Source organism: Rattus norvegicus, chromosome 5, assembly GCF_021556685.1.
Source record: "Rattus norvegicus strain SHRSP/BbbUtx chromosome 5, alternate assembly SHRSP_T2T, whole genome shotgun sequence".
In the NCBI taxonomy this organism is placed as follows: domain Eukaryota; kingdom Metazoa; phylum Chordata; class Mammalia; order Rodentia; family Muridae; genus Rattus; species Rattus norvegicus.
The window spans coordinates 68,244,126-68,261,365 of record NC_141538.1 but is presented as its reverse complement, the minus strand read 5'-3'; the positions used below and the strand labels follow the sequence as shown (position 1 = coordinate 68,261,365).

At 44.7% G+C, this 17,240-nt stretch overlaps 1 protein-coding gene across 2 annotated transcripts in view; it reads right to left on the bottom strand.

Annotated features, from left to right (window-relative positions):
- The window catches only part of Tmeff1 (transmembrane protein with EGF-like and two follistatin-like domains 1), an 85,825-nt gene that overhangs the window by 9,848 nt on the left and 58,737 nt on the right, over positions 1-17,240 (bottom strand). For both annotated transcript variants that reach the window (NM_001429960.1, NM_023020.3), the window contains 3 exon segments: positions 2,910-3,033; positions 14,084-14,149; positions 15,928-16,076. In NM_001429960.1, coding sequence (NP_001416889.1) covers positions 2,910-3,033; positions 14,084-14,149; positions 15,928-16,076 — 339 coding nt within the window.

Here is a 17,240-nt window from a genome sequence, read left to right as displayed (position 1 = left end):
GTCACTTGGGAAGGACACAAGATGAAATCATGGTGTATTATAACATGGTGAAGTCAGGGAGGAAAGAGAACCAACCAGGAGCGGAATGCCCAGTGAGACCAGAGAAAAACGAGAGAGTTGCACCTTGGAAGCCAAGAGGAGAGCACAGGACACGCAGCAAATGGGGCCAAGCACTTGGGTGCGACTTTAACGGTGAGACTTGTCCAGTGACTTTAGACATAAAGAACAAGCTCTCTGGGATGCTGGAGACAAAAGCTTACTGGAGCGGGTTCCAGAGAGCCCAGAAATGACAACGGGAGCCAGACCAGGCAACACAGGCTCTTCTGCAAAGGAAACGTGGTGGGTTTCTTCATGGAAGAAATAAAGTACTCGTATTTATAAGCAAGTAAACTACATTTATATCAAGATATGTGATGTGGAGGGAGGACTGCTTGGGTGACAGTGACAGCCTGTGGGAGACCTTGATGTACTGCTCTGGTTTCAGCTCACCGAGAAACACGTTCATCAGTGAGAAAGACAGGGAGTGCTGGCAGTGAGGAATGGCTTAGCTAGGTAGCCCTGTGAAGGCTGGAACAAACTCGACTGCAGCTGGGTCAAGGAAGGAGCAAGAGAAGAAGAGAGGTGATACAGGCGCTCAGTATAGGAAATGAAGGATGCAGGAGGCCTAGACGGATTACTACAGATGTTAGCGGGACACGCTAGAGATGGGCTGACTCTCAAGTCTACTTCTCCCACTTGGCTCTCCCATGAATTTTTAAATTGATTATCTCAAACAGCTTAGTAAACATCCATATACCAGATAACCCATAGGCCCAGAACACCGGATAACCAACCCATAGGCCCAGGACACCAACAGGTGAAACTGAATGCATCATTTCCCCAAAACCCCTTTCTCTGAATTCTCCTATTCAGTTTTACCACAGCCAGAAGCCGAGGAGACTCTGTACACTTTGTCCCTCTAGCCTCCACCTCCTCTGTTTTGTTTTAAAGTCTCAGATCACCTCATGCACTTATGCAGATGACATCATTGTTCATATTGTATTTTAGCTACTAAATATTTCCTGAGGACAAGATCCCAAGATCCCTGATATATGTAAGTTCAACAACCCATTAGCACAGAGTTTGGTAGAAAGAATAAGCTAGTGTGTCAATGGTGGAATAACACTAGGTTTTAGTCTAATAAAAGGATTATGGCTTTATTCATCCCTGGCTAGTACTATAGACACATGATATTTTAGCCTGATTCTTACAAATGCTGTAAATACACAGTAGAAAGCTACAAACTGCTCTTATTCTAGGAATGATAAATGCATAGGAAATAAATTCTTTACCATTTCCAAAATTCCTCCATCCAGGAGAGTTGATTTCCATTATTAGAAATTTATTTACTACAGACCTACTAGGTTAGGCACTAGAAAGGAAGTAATTTGCTAAATGGAGTCCTTGATAGAGCAGGCTTGTGGTCTAGTATCAGTTGCCATTTCTTATAGAACTACAAAGCAACTGTGGTTAGCGATGCATGCTACACACACCACTCTTACAGCCATCGTGGTTTGTGGCTGCAGGTTTTTGAGACGGCATCTCACCATGTAGCCCTATCTGGTCGGGAGCCTACTATGTCGCTCAGGTTGGTGTAGAACTCTTGATCTTCCTGCCTCACCTTCCCAAGAGTGCAATGTCAGACAGTGGCACCAGGGCTTGAAGTAGAATGCCCCATCTCAAGCCAACCTGAACTGCCAAGATTTCTGTACCACTGTGCGGCAAACGTGAAGAATCCGTTGTGTGCTTTGCTTATGCAATCCGTTCTCTTTTATAGACTAGTTGTTTTGAAATGTTTGGGAGGGAGGAGGAAAGAGGAGTTGGCTCCTTCAAAGACAAAGAGAACTGTCAATGGGGAAAAGACAATGACTTTTATAAAGAGCTGCTCAACCATTAACAGTGAAAGCATTTGCTCTGCTATTCATCTTTATGCAGGAGGAGAGGGAAGGGAGGTAAAGAAGAGGGACCCAGGAGGCCCCAGGGCCAAAGCAGAGTCCCTACCCTGTGGGTAGATAAAGAAAAAGAAAAATGAAACAACTCCCCATGTTTTGATGTTTTGCCTAAGAACAGGAAGCAGGTTCCTGCCCAACTCCCAGAGTGAGTGGAAGGACAGCAATGGCCCGCCCCCTTCTCTGCAGAAACCCGGCCTGGCTAATCAGACACAAGACAGCATGCAATTCATGACAGCAACAGCAGCACACACACACAGGCACACATGCACATGCATGCACAGAAAATCACACATGTGCACACACATGCACACACATGCATACAAACACATTCACACACACACACACACACACACACACACACACACACACACACACACACACCAGCAAACAGCACTGATATTCTCAGGCTGTCTGTCAGGGAATCTGATGTCTAGTTTCTTCTCGGCTCTACTTCCAACTTGCTGTTGACCTTGAACAAGTTATGCAACGTCTCTGGAGTACAGGAGCTGAGGACTGACACTCTTTCCACTTCCCTCTCACAACTCACACCTGGTTCCTTATCCCTACTCCTTTATTTTTAGAAGTCTATTTTAGCATATGTTTTATTTGAGTTATTCCTTCTCTATTCGTAATATATTCCTCAGTCGTTCAACCACCTTGTGACAGATTGCCGAAAGATCAAAATAGCGTTGGAATATGGCAAATTAATATTAAAATGTCATCGTAAAGATGTTAAGCTCAGAGCCTCCAAACCCTAATGCAGCCTGTTTCTCATCTTTGCATATTTCTTGCCAGAGTTTGGGGGATGTATAGATGACTTGTTGGTTTATTTGAAACTTATCTATTGCAGATAACACTATTTAGTCTATGACCAATGGAAAAAAGACTCTCAGCCCCGATTATGAGCCGCCAACTTACCTACAAGAGGCCTTCTGAGTAGAGTAGATGAATTCACACTTCCCGTGGATGCAGTACCCATTGAGGTTTTCAGGGCAAGGCATGTGGCTTCCGATATAAACATCTTCCCTTTGATCACCAGCATCTTAAAAGAACACAAACCAGGTCACTGAATACTGAAAACAAAAATAGAAAATACAAACCCTTTCCAAGCCTCAGAAACAAATGAATTCACCCTGTCAATCACCAGCTGGGCGATTTAGAAGGGAGACTGATCAGAGAGGGTAGGCAAGATCTAAGGTCCCTTGCAACCCACCATGCACAAACACAGCAAGCAGGCAGACAAATAAGACAGAGAGCACACAAGAATAGCTGCAGAGCATGACCACTGTGAACTACTGCTACATTAAAAACAGTCTGAAAAAGAGAAACATCTTTGCTAAACTATAAGTGCCGGGTGTAGAAGGAAGGCGGCCCTGTGACAGAGATGGTACTCACAATGTTGTCTTTGGAGGGGTGAAGCTGCTCACTTACATAGAGCCTGTCAGACTGAGAGTCAAGAACATCGGCAAAGAGCAAGTTAAAGGGTTCTGAAACTTTGGGTAAAAGATTTCTTTTTTTGAATGAAAACTATCAAGGGCTTGTCTTTTCCGCTGGTAACAGCTTTAGCCAGATATGGTAGCACACACCTGTAACCTCAGTACTCAAAAGGCTGATGCAGAATGAACCCACTTTTCACACCACCCTCGGCCAAATGTTAACACGTCATTGCTGCATTGTCTCAGAAACACAGTAGGGAAGGAGAGAGGAGACAGACAGACAGAAAGCCGGTGGAGGTGGAAGGACACTTTTGCTAGTTTTTTTCTTTTTCACACAGTACCTTTAAAGTAAATGTTCATTCAAAAGAAAGTCAAGTCACAGAACATGACAAAAATGTCTTACAGATTCCCCACATGTTGGCTGTGTGACCTTTACCACACTACTCTCTCTAACCTAAGAATTCATAACTGTAAAAAGCAGGGTGACAGCCTATACTATACAGTGGCAATAAAATAACCAGCTATCCACATGACACCACAACAATAAGGGGCTTGTCTCCCCCAGATCACAAAGTGTAATAAAATCTGAAAAATGTTAATAGAAACAGATTAGGAAGATCAAAAAGGTGGGGCTACAGGAGCCCTACTCCTCAGTTCTAGTGCCTTTGGTGTGGGAAGGTACTCGGCAGGCTACCAAAAGACAAACATAGACACCAAACCAGCCACAAAACCTTTGACCTACAGTCTGCACTACCTGCAAAATATGCCAGGGCAACGGTGCACAGGACTTGTGGGAGAATCCGACCAATGTCTAATGTGACTTAAGGCCCACTCCACAGAAGGAACCCATACCTGACATTGCTTGGGTAAGCAAGAACCAGAGACTAGATAGATAGCCCAGAGAGCCATAATAAAACCATAAGACTCTGGATCAAAAAGAGAGAGAGAGAAAATCAATAACATGATTCCTAATGATATTCTGCTGTAGTCATAGATCCGTGTCCTGTCCAGTCTTCATCAGAAAAGCTTCCTCCAGCAGCAGACGGAAACAGATGCAGAGACCCACAGCCAGACACTATGTGGAGAGACAGTCTAAACAGGAGGTCTCCATCAAATTCCTCCCCTCAGAGCTCAGGGAACCCAGAGCCATGAGGAGGTGGACAGAATGTAAGAGCCAGAGTGGAGGGCACCAGGAGAACAAAGCCATCTGAATCAGCTCAGCTATGGGCACATGAGCTCACACAGACTGAAGCAGCAAGCGCAGGGCCTGCATGGCTGCCCCAGGTCCTCTGCGTGTGTGTTAGAGCTTTCAGCTTAGTACTCTATGGGACGCCCGCCCGACTGTGAGAATGAGTGGGTCTCTGACTCTTCTGCCTGCTCTCGGGATTCTGTTCCTCCTGTTGGGTGGCCGTGTCCGACTTCCATGGAGTTGCTTTGTCTTACTGTATTTTATTTGGTTGTGTGAGATTGTTATCATTCCCTCCTATGTATAGAAAACTTAACATTCCTTCTCACGGTAATGCAGGGTAACGAACGGTTCATTGCTTTGTCCTGAAGCTTCTCGAATTACCCTTTCACAAATAAAGCTTAAAGGGGGTTATCCTTGTATAAACACAGGGAGATAGGAGGAGTGCCACGGGGGAAACCAGTCACAATGCAGATTGTTTGAGGACATTTACATTTACTAATAGACTTATGCAGAAAGAGAACGGAGTCAGGACCCAGGCCACAAATCCTCCATCATGAACTCATTTCTGTGGCTTTGTGACCTCATGCACGACACTTATTCTCCAATAGACACATGATGATGAAAGATCCCACGCAGAGAGACCCTTACTCAAGTCTTGGGAAATCGCGGACCCCAGACACAGAGAGACCATTTTGGATGTAATAAGCAAAGGCAAGGTTTATTACGGAGACCTATTACAGAGATCTCCAGGCCGACACGTTTCTCGCGCAGGAGACAGAGGTGTCGACCCCGAAACTCAAAAGTCAGAGGGTTATATAGAGAAAGCTAGGGGGTTTGGTGTGGTTACATACAATTGGCTCATTCAAACATAGCAGTGAGAACAAAGCAGAAAGAGTACGTGCTAGAAGTCAGGGGCTTATCAGGGGCCGGAGGACACCTAGTTGAAATACGGCCCTGAGTGAGCTAGGGGGAGATGTCTTCCTGCCAGACGTCCCATGAATCAGTCCCATTAACTCAGGCTGGTTCCTGTATTCCTTTTCACCATCACCGTTTATACTATACACAGTGGAACAGCTGTTTGGAGTTTAAAATCAGCCATACGATGGAGTTCTTCAGGAGTCTAGATACCTCTGCTCTTTTTCCCTATATAATTCCCAGTTCTGAAAAGCAGTGTGTACAATGTAAAAGGACATCTCTAGAGTTAGAATGTTAGAATCTGAACTCTGGTCTCAGCACTTCCCTAACTGTGACCTAAAGGCACAGCCTTCCACTCCCTAGTCTGAAGAACGGGATATATAATAACCACATCCAGTTTTCACAGAATTGAATTGAGGCCTAAGTGAGGTGAGATCTAGCCTATAGTAGTAGGTGAACTGGTTCAGAACGTTACGTTTCTCTCAGAGTTATTTGTGAGAGTTTAGCTGGCAACTATGCATGTGTATCATATGTGTTCTGGTGCTGGAAGAGGACGACCCTGGACCCCTGGAGCTGGATCTACTCGGATGGTAAACCATGTGAGTACTGGATACAGACCCCAGCTCCTCTACAACAGCACAGTGTACTCAACCACAAAGCCAACTCTCCAGCCCCTGGTACAGAACTCTTAAAACAGTCCTTTGCAAACAGTAAGTGCTTAATCAGTAGTGCCAGCTGTCATTCTAGGCCTAAAGAATATTGCAGGAATGAGCCACAACTTTCATCTGTTGACGTCACGCCATAGTGAACTTCCTGGCTGTGTGCCATGGGAGTGTACTTCAGGAGATGGGCTGAAGTTCTGGGTTCAACTCCCAGCAACAGGAAAGAAAAAAAATAGTAAGTGTATGGGTTGAATCATCTTTAGTTTCCATTTAAAAAAAAGAAAAACTATCCCAACAACAAACTAAAAGGCTTCTACTTTGAAATCCCCATTCAGAAAGAAGCTGCTTTGAGCAGTGCTGCCCGGGGTCTCACAACACAGGCTGGAACTTAATTAACAGACTGCTTGTTTACAAACACTTGTGATCAAAGCAGAAGGCATGCCTCAAGCAATCGGCACTGATGAGAAGGAACCCACAGAAACCAGCTGCACGTACTTTTCCTGCTTCGATTTTGAGCTGAAAGTGCGGTTCAGCATTCCCGCTCCAGTGGCAAGGAAGGCGGTCACTACCCCACTACACCACGCTTCTCGGAACAGGGAACCTAATAGTGGGACACCCTCAAAGTGTGTATTCGTGGGACCACAGAGTGAGATTGCGGCGGTCAGGTAGTGTCATAATGGATCATAAAAAAAGCCCTATACACTGCCGAAAATTCCAGGCATAATACTGTGGGAAAATTCAACTACATGAAAGCAGTGAGAAAAAAATTGGGTAAATTAAGAATGGGTTTTGAGACATTAATAGTGTGGTGCTAAGAAACATTAACTGAATGTACCCATGAGGGAAAGTGGACCCTGGCGACACACGAAGAGAAGCTTAGAAAAGAAGGCGCATCCAGTAAGGCTGAGTGCCTGGCTGGCAAAGTCCAAACTCAGCATTCCACTCAATGCCAAAATTACCCAGCATGCTCTACTTCCACGCCACTCTACACACGGGCTCAGCTACCTGGAGAACATGAGGGGGAAGTTAACACGCCAGAGAACTCATCGTAACTCGGTAAGATCGGACGCTGCTGGGTATTTTTCATGCTGAATGAAATCTCTAACTTTGTACACATCCCCTAGTGTCCGCTCACTCATTCACTACTGCCTACCTGTGTTGTACTCTCAAGGTCAAACTTCACATTCCTATTGGAACGCGTTTAGGCTACATCTATCTTAAAGAGTGGTACCCAGGGCCTGGAGACACAGCTCAGTGGTTAACAGCTGGTTTGATTCCCAGAACTCGCATGGTGGCTTGTGACTGTAACTCCAATTCCAGGAGACTCAATGCCCTCCTCTTCTGGTCTCCACAGGCACTGAACCCACGAGGTACACAACATAAACATTCATACTCTAAAATATGAATAAATATTTACAAAAAGAACGGTACCTATCACTAACCCAGTACAGAACTATCCTCTTTACCAAATATGTTCTTAACGGAGCATCATAAATGTCTCTAAACCTGAGCTTCATGAAGGGGAGCCCGAGAGAGAGAGACCAGCAAGCTGAATTAAAACTTAGATCTGTGGTCATTCTAAAAGTGCTTTTTAGAGATTTGCAGTGATTTGCCACGTTCTGAGCACCGTGGTAGTTTCCTGGAGTTTGAGAGAATGGCAGAATGAACAGAGTATAAGAACAAAGCCACACTAAGCAACTGCGTGTGTGGACAGAGCTCAGCAAGGTTCTCTGAGTAACAGACCAGAAAGAGATTCAGGAGAGAAAGCAGCCAGAGAGCGCAGGACTCTCACCAGCTGTGAGATACAGCCAAGAGCACCAGGGTTCGGGACACGGCTTTGTTCAGCCTCTCTACGTGGGAAAACACTCAGTTCCAGCATTATCATGCAAAATGAGGACAGCACGGATCACTCAAAGGCCCAGGAGCACACAGGACACTTGCTTAAAACCTGCTAAATGGCTACTGAGACCACCCATGAGCCATTACAGGAATCTGCAATAGAAGTGAGCTCAGCTATTGTGAGAATAATCTGAACCAGCTACTCAGTAATAATCGTGTATCAAAAAGTGAAGGCAGGAATCTGGCGGTTGATTTTTCAGAGTGATTGCAGCTAAGAGGCATTACCCGTCTCTCCTAAGCCGATGTGATCACTGAGGCTCAGAGAAATCGGGTCTCGTTAGCCTTAGGTGTAGCTCAAGTCTGACTCCACAGCACAAGACCTTGGCTACTAAACTCTGACTTCAGCAGTAATCTCGCAGTAACCTGGGAGGTGTGTAGGTCCTGGGTCCCAGCATAATGTTCGAAACATGCTCTCTAGCCTATGTAAGTGAGGCCGATTGAGAAATGAAAGATAAAAAAGGTTTAAAGACGCGATAAAGCATGACTTCAGATACCGAAGGAGAGACACAGCAGCCTTGGCATAGGACATGGCCACAGAAGAATCCTGTCTGAACAATGCCCTCAGGCGAGTGGTGACAGGCTCCAGCATCAACAGCATCCACTGCTGTTGTCTGAACAATGCTTCAAGTGTGTACAGTACACACAGGACATCTGGCCACCCAGAGACACGGTCCATCCACAGACGCTTCATAAACAACTCTGGCTCCAGCAGCCAGGTTTTCACACACAAAGGAAGGAGAGTGTGTGAAGTAGTGATGTCATAAGAAACGGTACCAAGCGGCCTATCGGCAGAGGACCGTTCCACCGATCATCTGGTCTGTTCCATAGGAACTGATCTTAGCAGCTGAGACATGTACCTACAGGGTTAGCCCCTGCGGCTACAACTCTGACAGCATGTCAACAATAACGTTAGGGCTCCCTGTCTCTACAGAGTTAAAAAAATTTAAATATTGTGTATAGCTTTCCAAAAGATGCCATCCTATATCCCAACCATCACACTTACATATCCCAACTATTATACTTACATATTCCTCAGCAGACTTCCCTACCCCTGTCTCCTGAAATCTGGCCTTGAGGAAGTATCTACCCAGTAAATACATTCCTACCTTCTCTCAGTCATAAATCCATTGCACTCCATCCCAACCCTGACTCTCCCTAGCCCAATTATGCCAGGGAAATGACTCTTCTAATGTGTATAAGCTCCCCTACCTCCTCAGCTATCCCCTTAGGAAAAACATCCTTCCATCTTCCTTCCTCCACCTTCCCCTGACACGCTCCTGACAGTTGCTTTCAGCAAGCCCTTCCCTTCTTAGCCCAGATCAAACCCTCCCTTCTCAGGAGATCTTGAGCAGTTCCAACAAGACTCTCGCCTGCTCACAACTTGGGTTCCTTCCAGTGAGTCTCACACCTGTATCATTGACTCATTGCCTTTAAAGGGACACATCAAAAGATGATAGACTGAAACACATCCACAGCCACCAGGCAAATGAGACTCTTGGTAATGGCACCTCGATATCTCTCATGTCCCTGGCCAGTACGAAACAAGAAGAGTCTCAAGAGCAAGTTCAAAGATGAGGGGAGGGTTGGAATGACAAGTGTGGGTGTCTTTCTAATTAAAGCACTACAGTTCAATTTAGGCTGTAGGAAAGTACTTTTGGATTGTAATGTCTGTATCATGAAGGAACTTCATGGGTAACTGGAAATACTGCCAAGCACAGTAGGGTGTGGTGTAGGTGAACTAAATTGATTTCAGGGTCAAAACTATATCTAAAAATCTGTAAAATTCTAATTATGCTGATAATGTGCTGACAGTAAATATAATGAAATGTTAATAAAAACTGACAGCGGGACCAACGTGATGGCTCGTGGTTAAGAGCCCGTACTGCTCTTGCAGAAGACCTGACTTCAGCTGCCAGCACCCACACTGGGTGGCTCACAATTTAAATTCAGAGAGATTCCACAGTCCTCTGGCCTCTGTGGGCATCTGCGTTCAAGTGCAGAAACTCACACAGAGATACATACATACATACATACATACATACATACATACATACACACACACACACACAAACACACACATACACACAAACACACACACATACACACACACATACACACAAATACATACACATACACACAAACACACACACACACACTAAATGAAAGTTAAATCTTAAAAAACAAACTTACAGATTGGTGCTGGGTACATACAGGTTTGTTATGTTCTCTTGACATTATCTTTGAAACTTTCTATAATAAAGATTATATCTTTCTCCCCTACACACACACTCCTTGTACTCCATCACCACACCTTTGAGATTCGAGATCTTCCAATGCTACTGTAAACAGCCAAACTAAACTTATTGAGTTGCTGTCTTAGGGTTTTACTGCTATGAACTGAAACCATGACCAAGGCAAGTCTTATAGACAACATTTAATTGGGGCTGGCTTACAGATTCAGAGGTTCAGTCCATCATCATTAAGGCAGGAGCATGGCGGCATCCAGGCAGGCCTGGTGCAGGAGGAGCTCAAAGTTCTACATCTTCATCTGCAGGCTGCCAGCAGAACACTGACTTCCAGGCAGCTAGGGCTAGGACTAAGGCCCAAATGCACAATGCCAGGCCTACTCCAACAGGGACACACCTTCTAATAATGCCACTCCCTGGGCCAAGTATATATAAACCATCACAGTAGCCCTTCTCAAAATAGATAGATTGATTAATTGATTAATTAATTAAAACGGCCCTTCCCCGCTGAGCATCACCTTGGGTTCTGTGTGCTCCTGCTTCCTATGGCAGGCCCTGTGGAAGTACCTCATACCCACACAGTCTGGGCAGGAAGACACAAGAATTCACCAAGGGCTCCTACAACGCTGTGAGAACAGAGACAAAGGTAACAGAGCTACCTTCTAACATACTCCCTTACAGTTCTACAGTACTGTAACGAGACACCATGACCGTGGCATGTACCAAACTCTCACAATCTGGCCTCCATCTTAACCCTATAGAAATTCTGTCCTTACTGTTTACAATTCAAGATGGTTGACTCCTCATCCCAGAATGCCTTCCTTCCTGCTGCATGATAAACGACTGGCCATCCTTTCCGCTTACCAACTCTGGACCAGAGGTTTGTCTCTAGACTTATGCTGAATAGTCTCCTGGATGAGTTTCACATCACATCAGATTCCAAAATGCAATTAGTCACCTTCACCAACTCCAAACCCCTCTGCCTCCCAGCATATCATTTCTATAAGAAGAACTGATTGTCAAAGTCTCGGGGTTTAAGACTCAGTATTGTTAGCTTTTATTATCCCCCATCTAAGAGATGTCTGTCCCTTCTGAGCCTGCTGATTTCACCTCTGCCGTTGCCCCTCTGCACAATAAGCACTGTGTTCCTGCAGGTAACCCTCACTAGACTGATTAATATCGGAGCTTTACCTTTTTATTTATATTATAGTAATGATCTCTGTCGTAGTTTTTGCTCTATCACTGTGAAGAGACACCATGACCATGGTATCGCTTATAAAAGAAAGCATTTCACTCGGGGTGGCTTACAGTGTCAAAGGTTTAGTCTATTATCATTGCAGGGAACATGGCAGCATGCAGGCAGACAAAATGATGGAGAAGGAGAGTTCTACATCCAGACCCATCACATCCACAGACAGCAGGAAGAGAGTAACACTGGGTCTGGCTTAGGCTTTTGAAACCCCAGAGCCCACCCACAGTGACACACTCCCTCCAATAAGGGCACACGTACTCCAACAAGGCCACGCCTCTTAATCCTTCTCAAGTAGTGCCACTCCTTGATGACTAAGCATGTAACTGTGTTAGCTTATGGGGCTATTCTTACTCAAACTATCACATCCCTATGGTTCAGAATAAAGTCTCGATTGTCCAACGGAGCAAAACCTGGTCCCAGGCTGCCTTTCCCACCTACCTCCCTCTTCTTCCTCTAAATCCCTCAGCACTTTCCAATACACCCTGTCATAACATTTGAGTCTGCATTGCTTCTTACGACCTTTTAGCCTCCCAAAAACATCCTACAACTTGCTCAAGCTCTTGTAGGTCAAGTTTCATTCAAGTTCATCTTCTCCATGACTTTTCCCCACTGAAGAGCAATCCATCTTTTCTAAAGGCCATTTACGCTTACTGGATTCTACATAGTCAGAAACCGGTTAAGTGCATGTCTTGCTATAAGGGACACCCAAAAAATGCATACCAAGTACTAAATGATCTTCCCTTCCACGAGTTGTGTGGCTAAAATGAACCCTATAATAAATCAGTATCTTCTAATACAATTTCACAATTACACGACAATTCTTGTGTGTACAGAATTTTCAGTACCTCAAAAGTGGTGCAGATAAGATTATCAATATGTGGTCATATTATTATATGATTTTTATGAACATCACACAAGTGTTTGGGGTATACAAAATTCCCAAATTGCCTTTAAAATGAGCTGCTAACTACTGAAAAATGTTCTTTGTAATGTAGTCATATTTATCAGTAGAGAGAATAAAACTAAAGCTGGTCGGCTATGACTCCAGTGGGAACAGAGGTGATTTCCTATTATAAATACAGCACTTAGTATCAGCAGAGGAAAATGTTTTTCAGGGCCTTGTGGGTTAGAAGAAATTCAGGTTTAATACAATTCAAGTAAAGGAAGTAACATATTATTCGATTACAAAAGTTTCTATTTACTGGGCACTTACAACCATGTCAGACACTGTTCTAAGCACTGATGAAGAATCTTATTTAGCTTTGAAGAAATTCTATACAACAGGGAAACTTTAAAAAAAGACATTTAATGAATATCACATTTTCCCCTATTGTGGTCTGTGGATCCAGTCAGGGTCCAAGGTTGCCAGGTAAATGCTCTATTGCTGGGCTACATCCTCAGCCCTTGGTGTTGTAAGACACAGTCTCACTGCTTAGCTCAGGCTGGCCTTGAACTGCACAGCCAAGCTGGCCACAGGTACATGATTCCCCCTCCTTTGTCTCCCGAATGTCTTACATATCACACGTTTTTATTTATTTTATTAATCTTTTAGAACTTTATGCCTGAGCACTGTATTTACAGCGTTTCCACCCTTCCTTCTGTCCCCTCTGACTCCTCCCATGCTCCTTTCCCCCACCAGTCTCAAAGTTTTCCTTTTTAATGACTTTTCCTTCTTTAAGGTGTACTTAATGTGACGATTTAGGAGTCCAGTGATGTAACTCCTCTTTAATTAACCAGATAATCATCCCTAAGCCTCACAGGGGCCACTGGTTGGGTGGTCTTCTTACTGCTACTTGTCAGATTCAAATAAAACAATGCATGTGACCTCAGATGGCAAAGAGTGGTGAAACATAAGGTCAAGGCACGTGGATTCTAGTCTCTGCTTTGATCTTTACTCGACATGAGACTTTGTGCAAGTAAATAACGCGGTGCCTGTGACTCACGTCCATTCTCCCGATGAATACGGAATAGCTACCAATTTGCCAGACATTCTGCCAGGGTTAGCAGCACAAAGTAAAGGTGGCTCATTTTCAATCCCCACAGAACTCACGATCTGAGATACAGATGGAGAAGGGAATTATTAGAGTATGCTAAGTGCTCAGACAGGGGAGGTCTAATCCAGATTTGGGGGCCAAGAAATGATTCTTAAAGGAAACAGTTCCCACCCTGAGACTGGAGAGGATGAGCTGGAGTCAGTCAGTCAGACAAAGAAGTGGAGACTTCCAGATAAAAGGAATGAGGTTCAAAGGCTGGGTAACAGGGGGGAATGTTAATAGCAGAGTCTAGGGAACTTCCTATTGTAAGGAATAGCGCGAATCAATAGAAAGCACATACGTGAGCATTCTGTAAATGGAGCCTCAGCTATCTCAACAAATACTGCTAATCAATTAGTCAAGAGTGCTATCACGGAGAGCTAATCTAGGAAGCAGAAGCACCAGGGACAGCTAATGGCCACACCAATTGGTCCAAATCTAGGAAACCTTAATTCAGTACCTTTCACATCTGGCCGATACTGCAGCCCGTCATCCTTCTTTCCCAACAAACTTGTGTCATCTGTGTCTGGAAGAAAAAGCAGTTGCAGGTTAAGCAATGCCTGATGCTGATGCCACACCAGGGGCCCTCAGTCACCGCAGCTGCTCTGGCTCCTTCTCATCGTCTACCCGTCCTGCTCATGGATGACTTTTACCACTCTACTCCCTACCTCACAGACAGAACTACGTGTGCAAGAATAACGTTTTGACATCTACAACACTGTGGGAAAGTCCCCGTCATTCTCGTTACCGGTGGTTCCTTTTCTCTCCCAGCTCTCAAGTGACCCCAGGTACATCTGCATCTCTGCGTGAAGAACAGATTCAGGACTTCAGCTCAGATGTCACCTACTTTAAAAGTCTGACATGCATTCCTTGGAGAATCTCAATCTCTCTCTCTCTCTCTCTCTCTCTCTCTCTCTCTCTCTCTCTCTCTCTCTCTCTCTCTCCAGGGAACCACTGAGCTCAAGACTGTTCTTTTCCTGCCATGCTTATCTGGAAATATGAGATTACAATAAATATGGAATCTCTGCTAAATTGTCAAGCAACATTTAGATCCTCTCACGGGAACTGCATTGGACCGTGAAAACCAATGGGGTCCATAAGCACGTGCCAAGAAATACGGGCTTCCACCTCCAATGCCGGTGTGAGAGCCAATAAGGACCTCAGTTAGGTGTGGATAGAAAATTACTGAGAGAAAGAAAATACAACTTAAGGCTCCATCACTCCAAAGCTGCACAGATTTGAATTAAAACCCCCCGGGCTTGCCCGTTGCTCTGAACTGGATACCCCAGGGAGGACCATTCAAACATCCCATCTGAGCTCTAAATGCTACTGCATGAAGTAAACCGAACTGTATTCCAAGACCAAGGCAAGAGGGATGTCTACCTCTCGGACCTCTCTGCCAGAAAATGGCCTCCGCCATCATGCCCTACCTGCCCTACCTGGTAGACTATCTCAGCTCCGCTAGCAGCTCGGAACAGTTATGGGACGTGTGTCAGAAACAATTCTTTACTAAGACAAAGGAATAAACTGGCCTTTACGACGTTTCTGCCGTGGCTCAGGTAGAGCACACGCCTCTAGTAAGTCCCCAAAGAGCAATGGTAAAGGGAGTGGGATGACAAAGCAAGAAAGGTCTGTAATCCTAGTCCGTGAGGGGGCCTGGCCCCCATGTACTAGAACTGATCCAGTAATACCCAGCCCACAGGTACTACTGAGGACAGAAGCTTCAGTGTCCCCGGCTTCAGTGATGGTTGACATTTCCAATAGGAGAGAAAAACAAAGCCCATTCTTAAATGGCTTATGCTTCCTGACTCAGTAAACAGGAAGAAGGGCAAGCGGAATTTTCCATTACCTTCCGTAACTTTACACTAAAAGCTATATATAATATGTTATAAAAGCTGCATATAATATGTTTGGGTGGTGAGAGCAAAGGGAGCTCAGGTGCTATGGGGGGAAAGTAAGAATATATACAGCAAATGTATAGTTTCGCCATAATTAAAATAATCAAATTTCTAGCTACAATTGAATTTGAATTTACCTTAGAACTGTAACTAAACCTCAAACTGATTCGGATATACTCACATTAGACACAGATAAGCTTAATAACCAAGCTACCAAGACACAGTTTATGTCTAAAGAGGGCAAAGATAAATGTCTAAATTAGTAGCAGATGAAGTTTTAAAGTATATAGTCATAAGAAGACCAAGCCTGAAAAAACAATACTTATAAGACGGAGACACACATCACTAAGCAAGATACCAACTTGTGATACTCAGGACAGGTTCCCGTGGACAGAGCGGCTTTTACCTGTGCAGTGGCCAAGGTGCCTTATGTCGATCTGTTCTTGCCTTATACAAGACGCTTCTCGAACGAAACAGGGATTGTTATAGGAACTCCCATCGGAAGCACACACCGGGTTAAAGCTGTACCCGCTGCAGTCTATGTTACACACACACCTGTTGAGAAAGACAGCAGTTACCTACATTGGACGACAAGAGGATTTACAGTGCCACGTCAGCAAACAGCCTCCTCTCCGCCTTCTGCAGCACAGGCAGAGCGGTGCTATATATCACAAATAAGTCTAACTGAACGCCAAACTAAACCTGGCTCTCAGGTACGAATTTGGAGATATTCTAGACACCATGTTACCCCAGTCGGTAATCTCTAAAGTTTTCATTTTTAGATCAAATCATGAGGAGCTGTTCAATGTCAACAACATTAATTAAAAACAAGATGGCACCATGGGAAGAACAGTGTTCTAAACCAAAGGTCACAGTTTACACCCAGCATCATCCTCAGTCTTATTTAACCCACCTGTAAAATGAATAATAATCTACCTGCACCAAACAGTTAGGACAATTAAAGAAGGATATAGATATGAACTATGTAGAAAGTTCTTCCTAGCAACACATCTACCCAGCAACAGAGCATCTACTGTATCCAGAGCCCCACAGGACAGAAGTCAGGAGAACCAGGCTATGGCAATCCTCCCAAGAGCAATGAATGACAGGGGAGGGCGTCCAGTCTCCAGCAACATTCTAGCCTACTTCACCACCCTCCTACTGACAACAAATGCTGGGTAAAGCACTTTAACACTTCCTTTCGGATTCACCCCAGAGTCGGGAGGAACACCAGGAACATTCAAAGCACAGTCAGCAACATGAGGACACAGAGGCAACTCCAGGCTCTCTAAAGGCAGTTTTTGCCTTAAAGGTGTTTTCAGTCCCGACCATAAGCTTTTTGGTATTGCAGCCCTCTGGGAACAGGAGACAGGTAACAACGACCCACCTAAGAAAGGCTATAGAGGTCCCCCAAAAGCTACAAGCCATGGCAGAACAGGAAAGCCTTTTAAACAGGGCTGCCCTGAGCCACGGCACAGAACACTGGGAGAAAAACTTCTCCCGTGAGAATCCACAACCACAGCCAGTTCTTTGTTGCAACTTAAAATACAATTGGTCCTTCTAAGGTCCCCAAGTTCAGAACTGAAGAGGTTAAGGACTAGTTGGGGCCCTAGACCAAGTAACAGAAGCAAACAGGATGTCCTCTAGAGAAGCCCAACTCCACCCTAGGTCTTTGTGGTTCTCCAGAGTGCAAAAGTGAGAAAAATAACCATACATCCC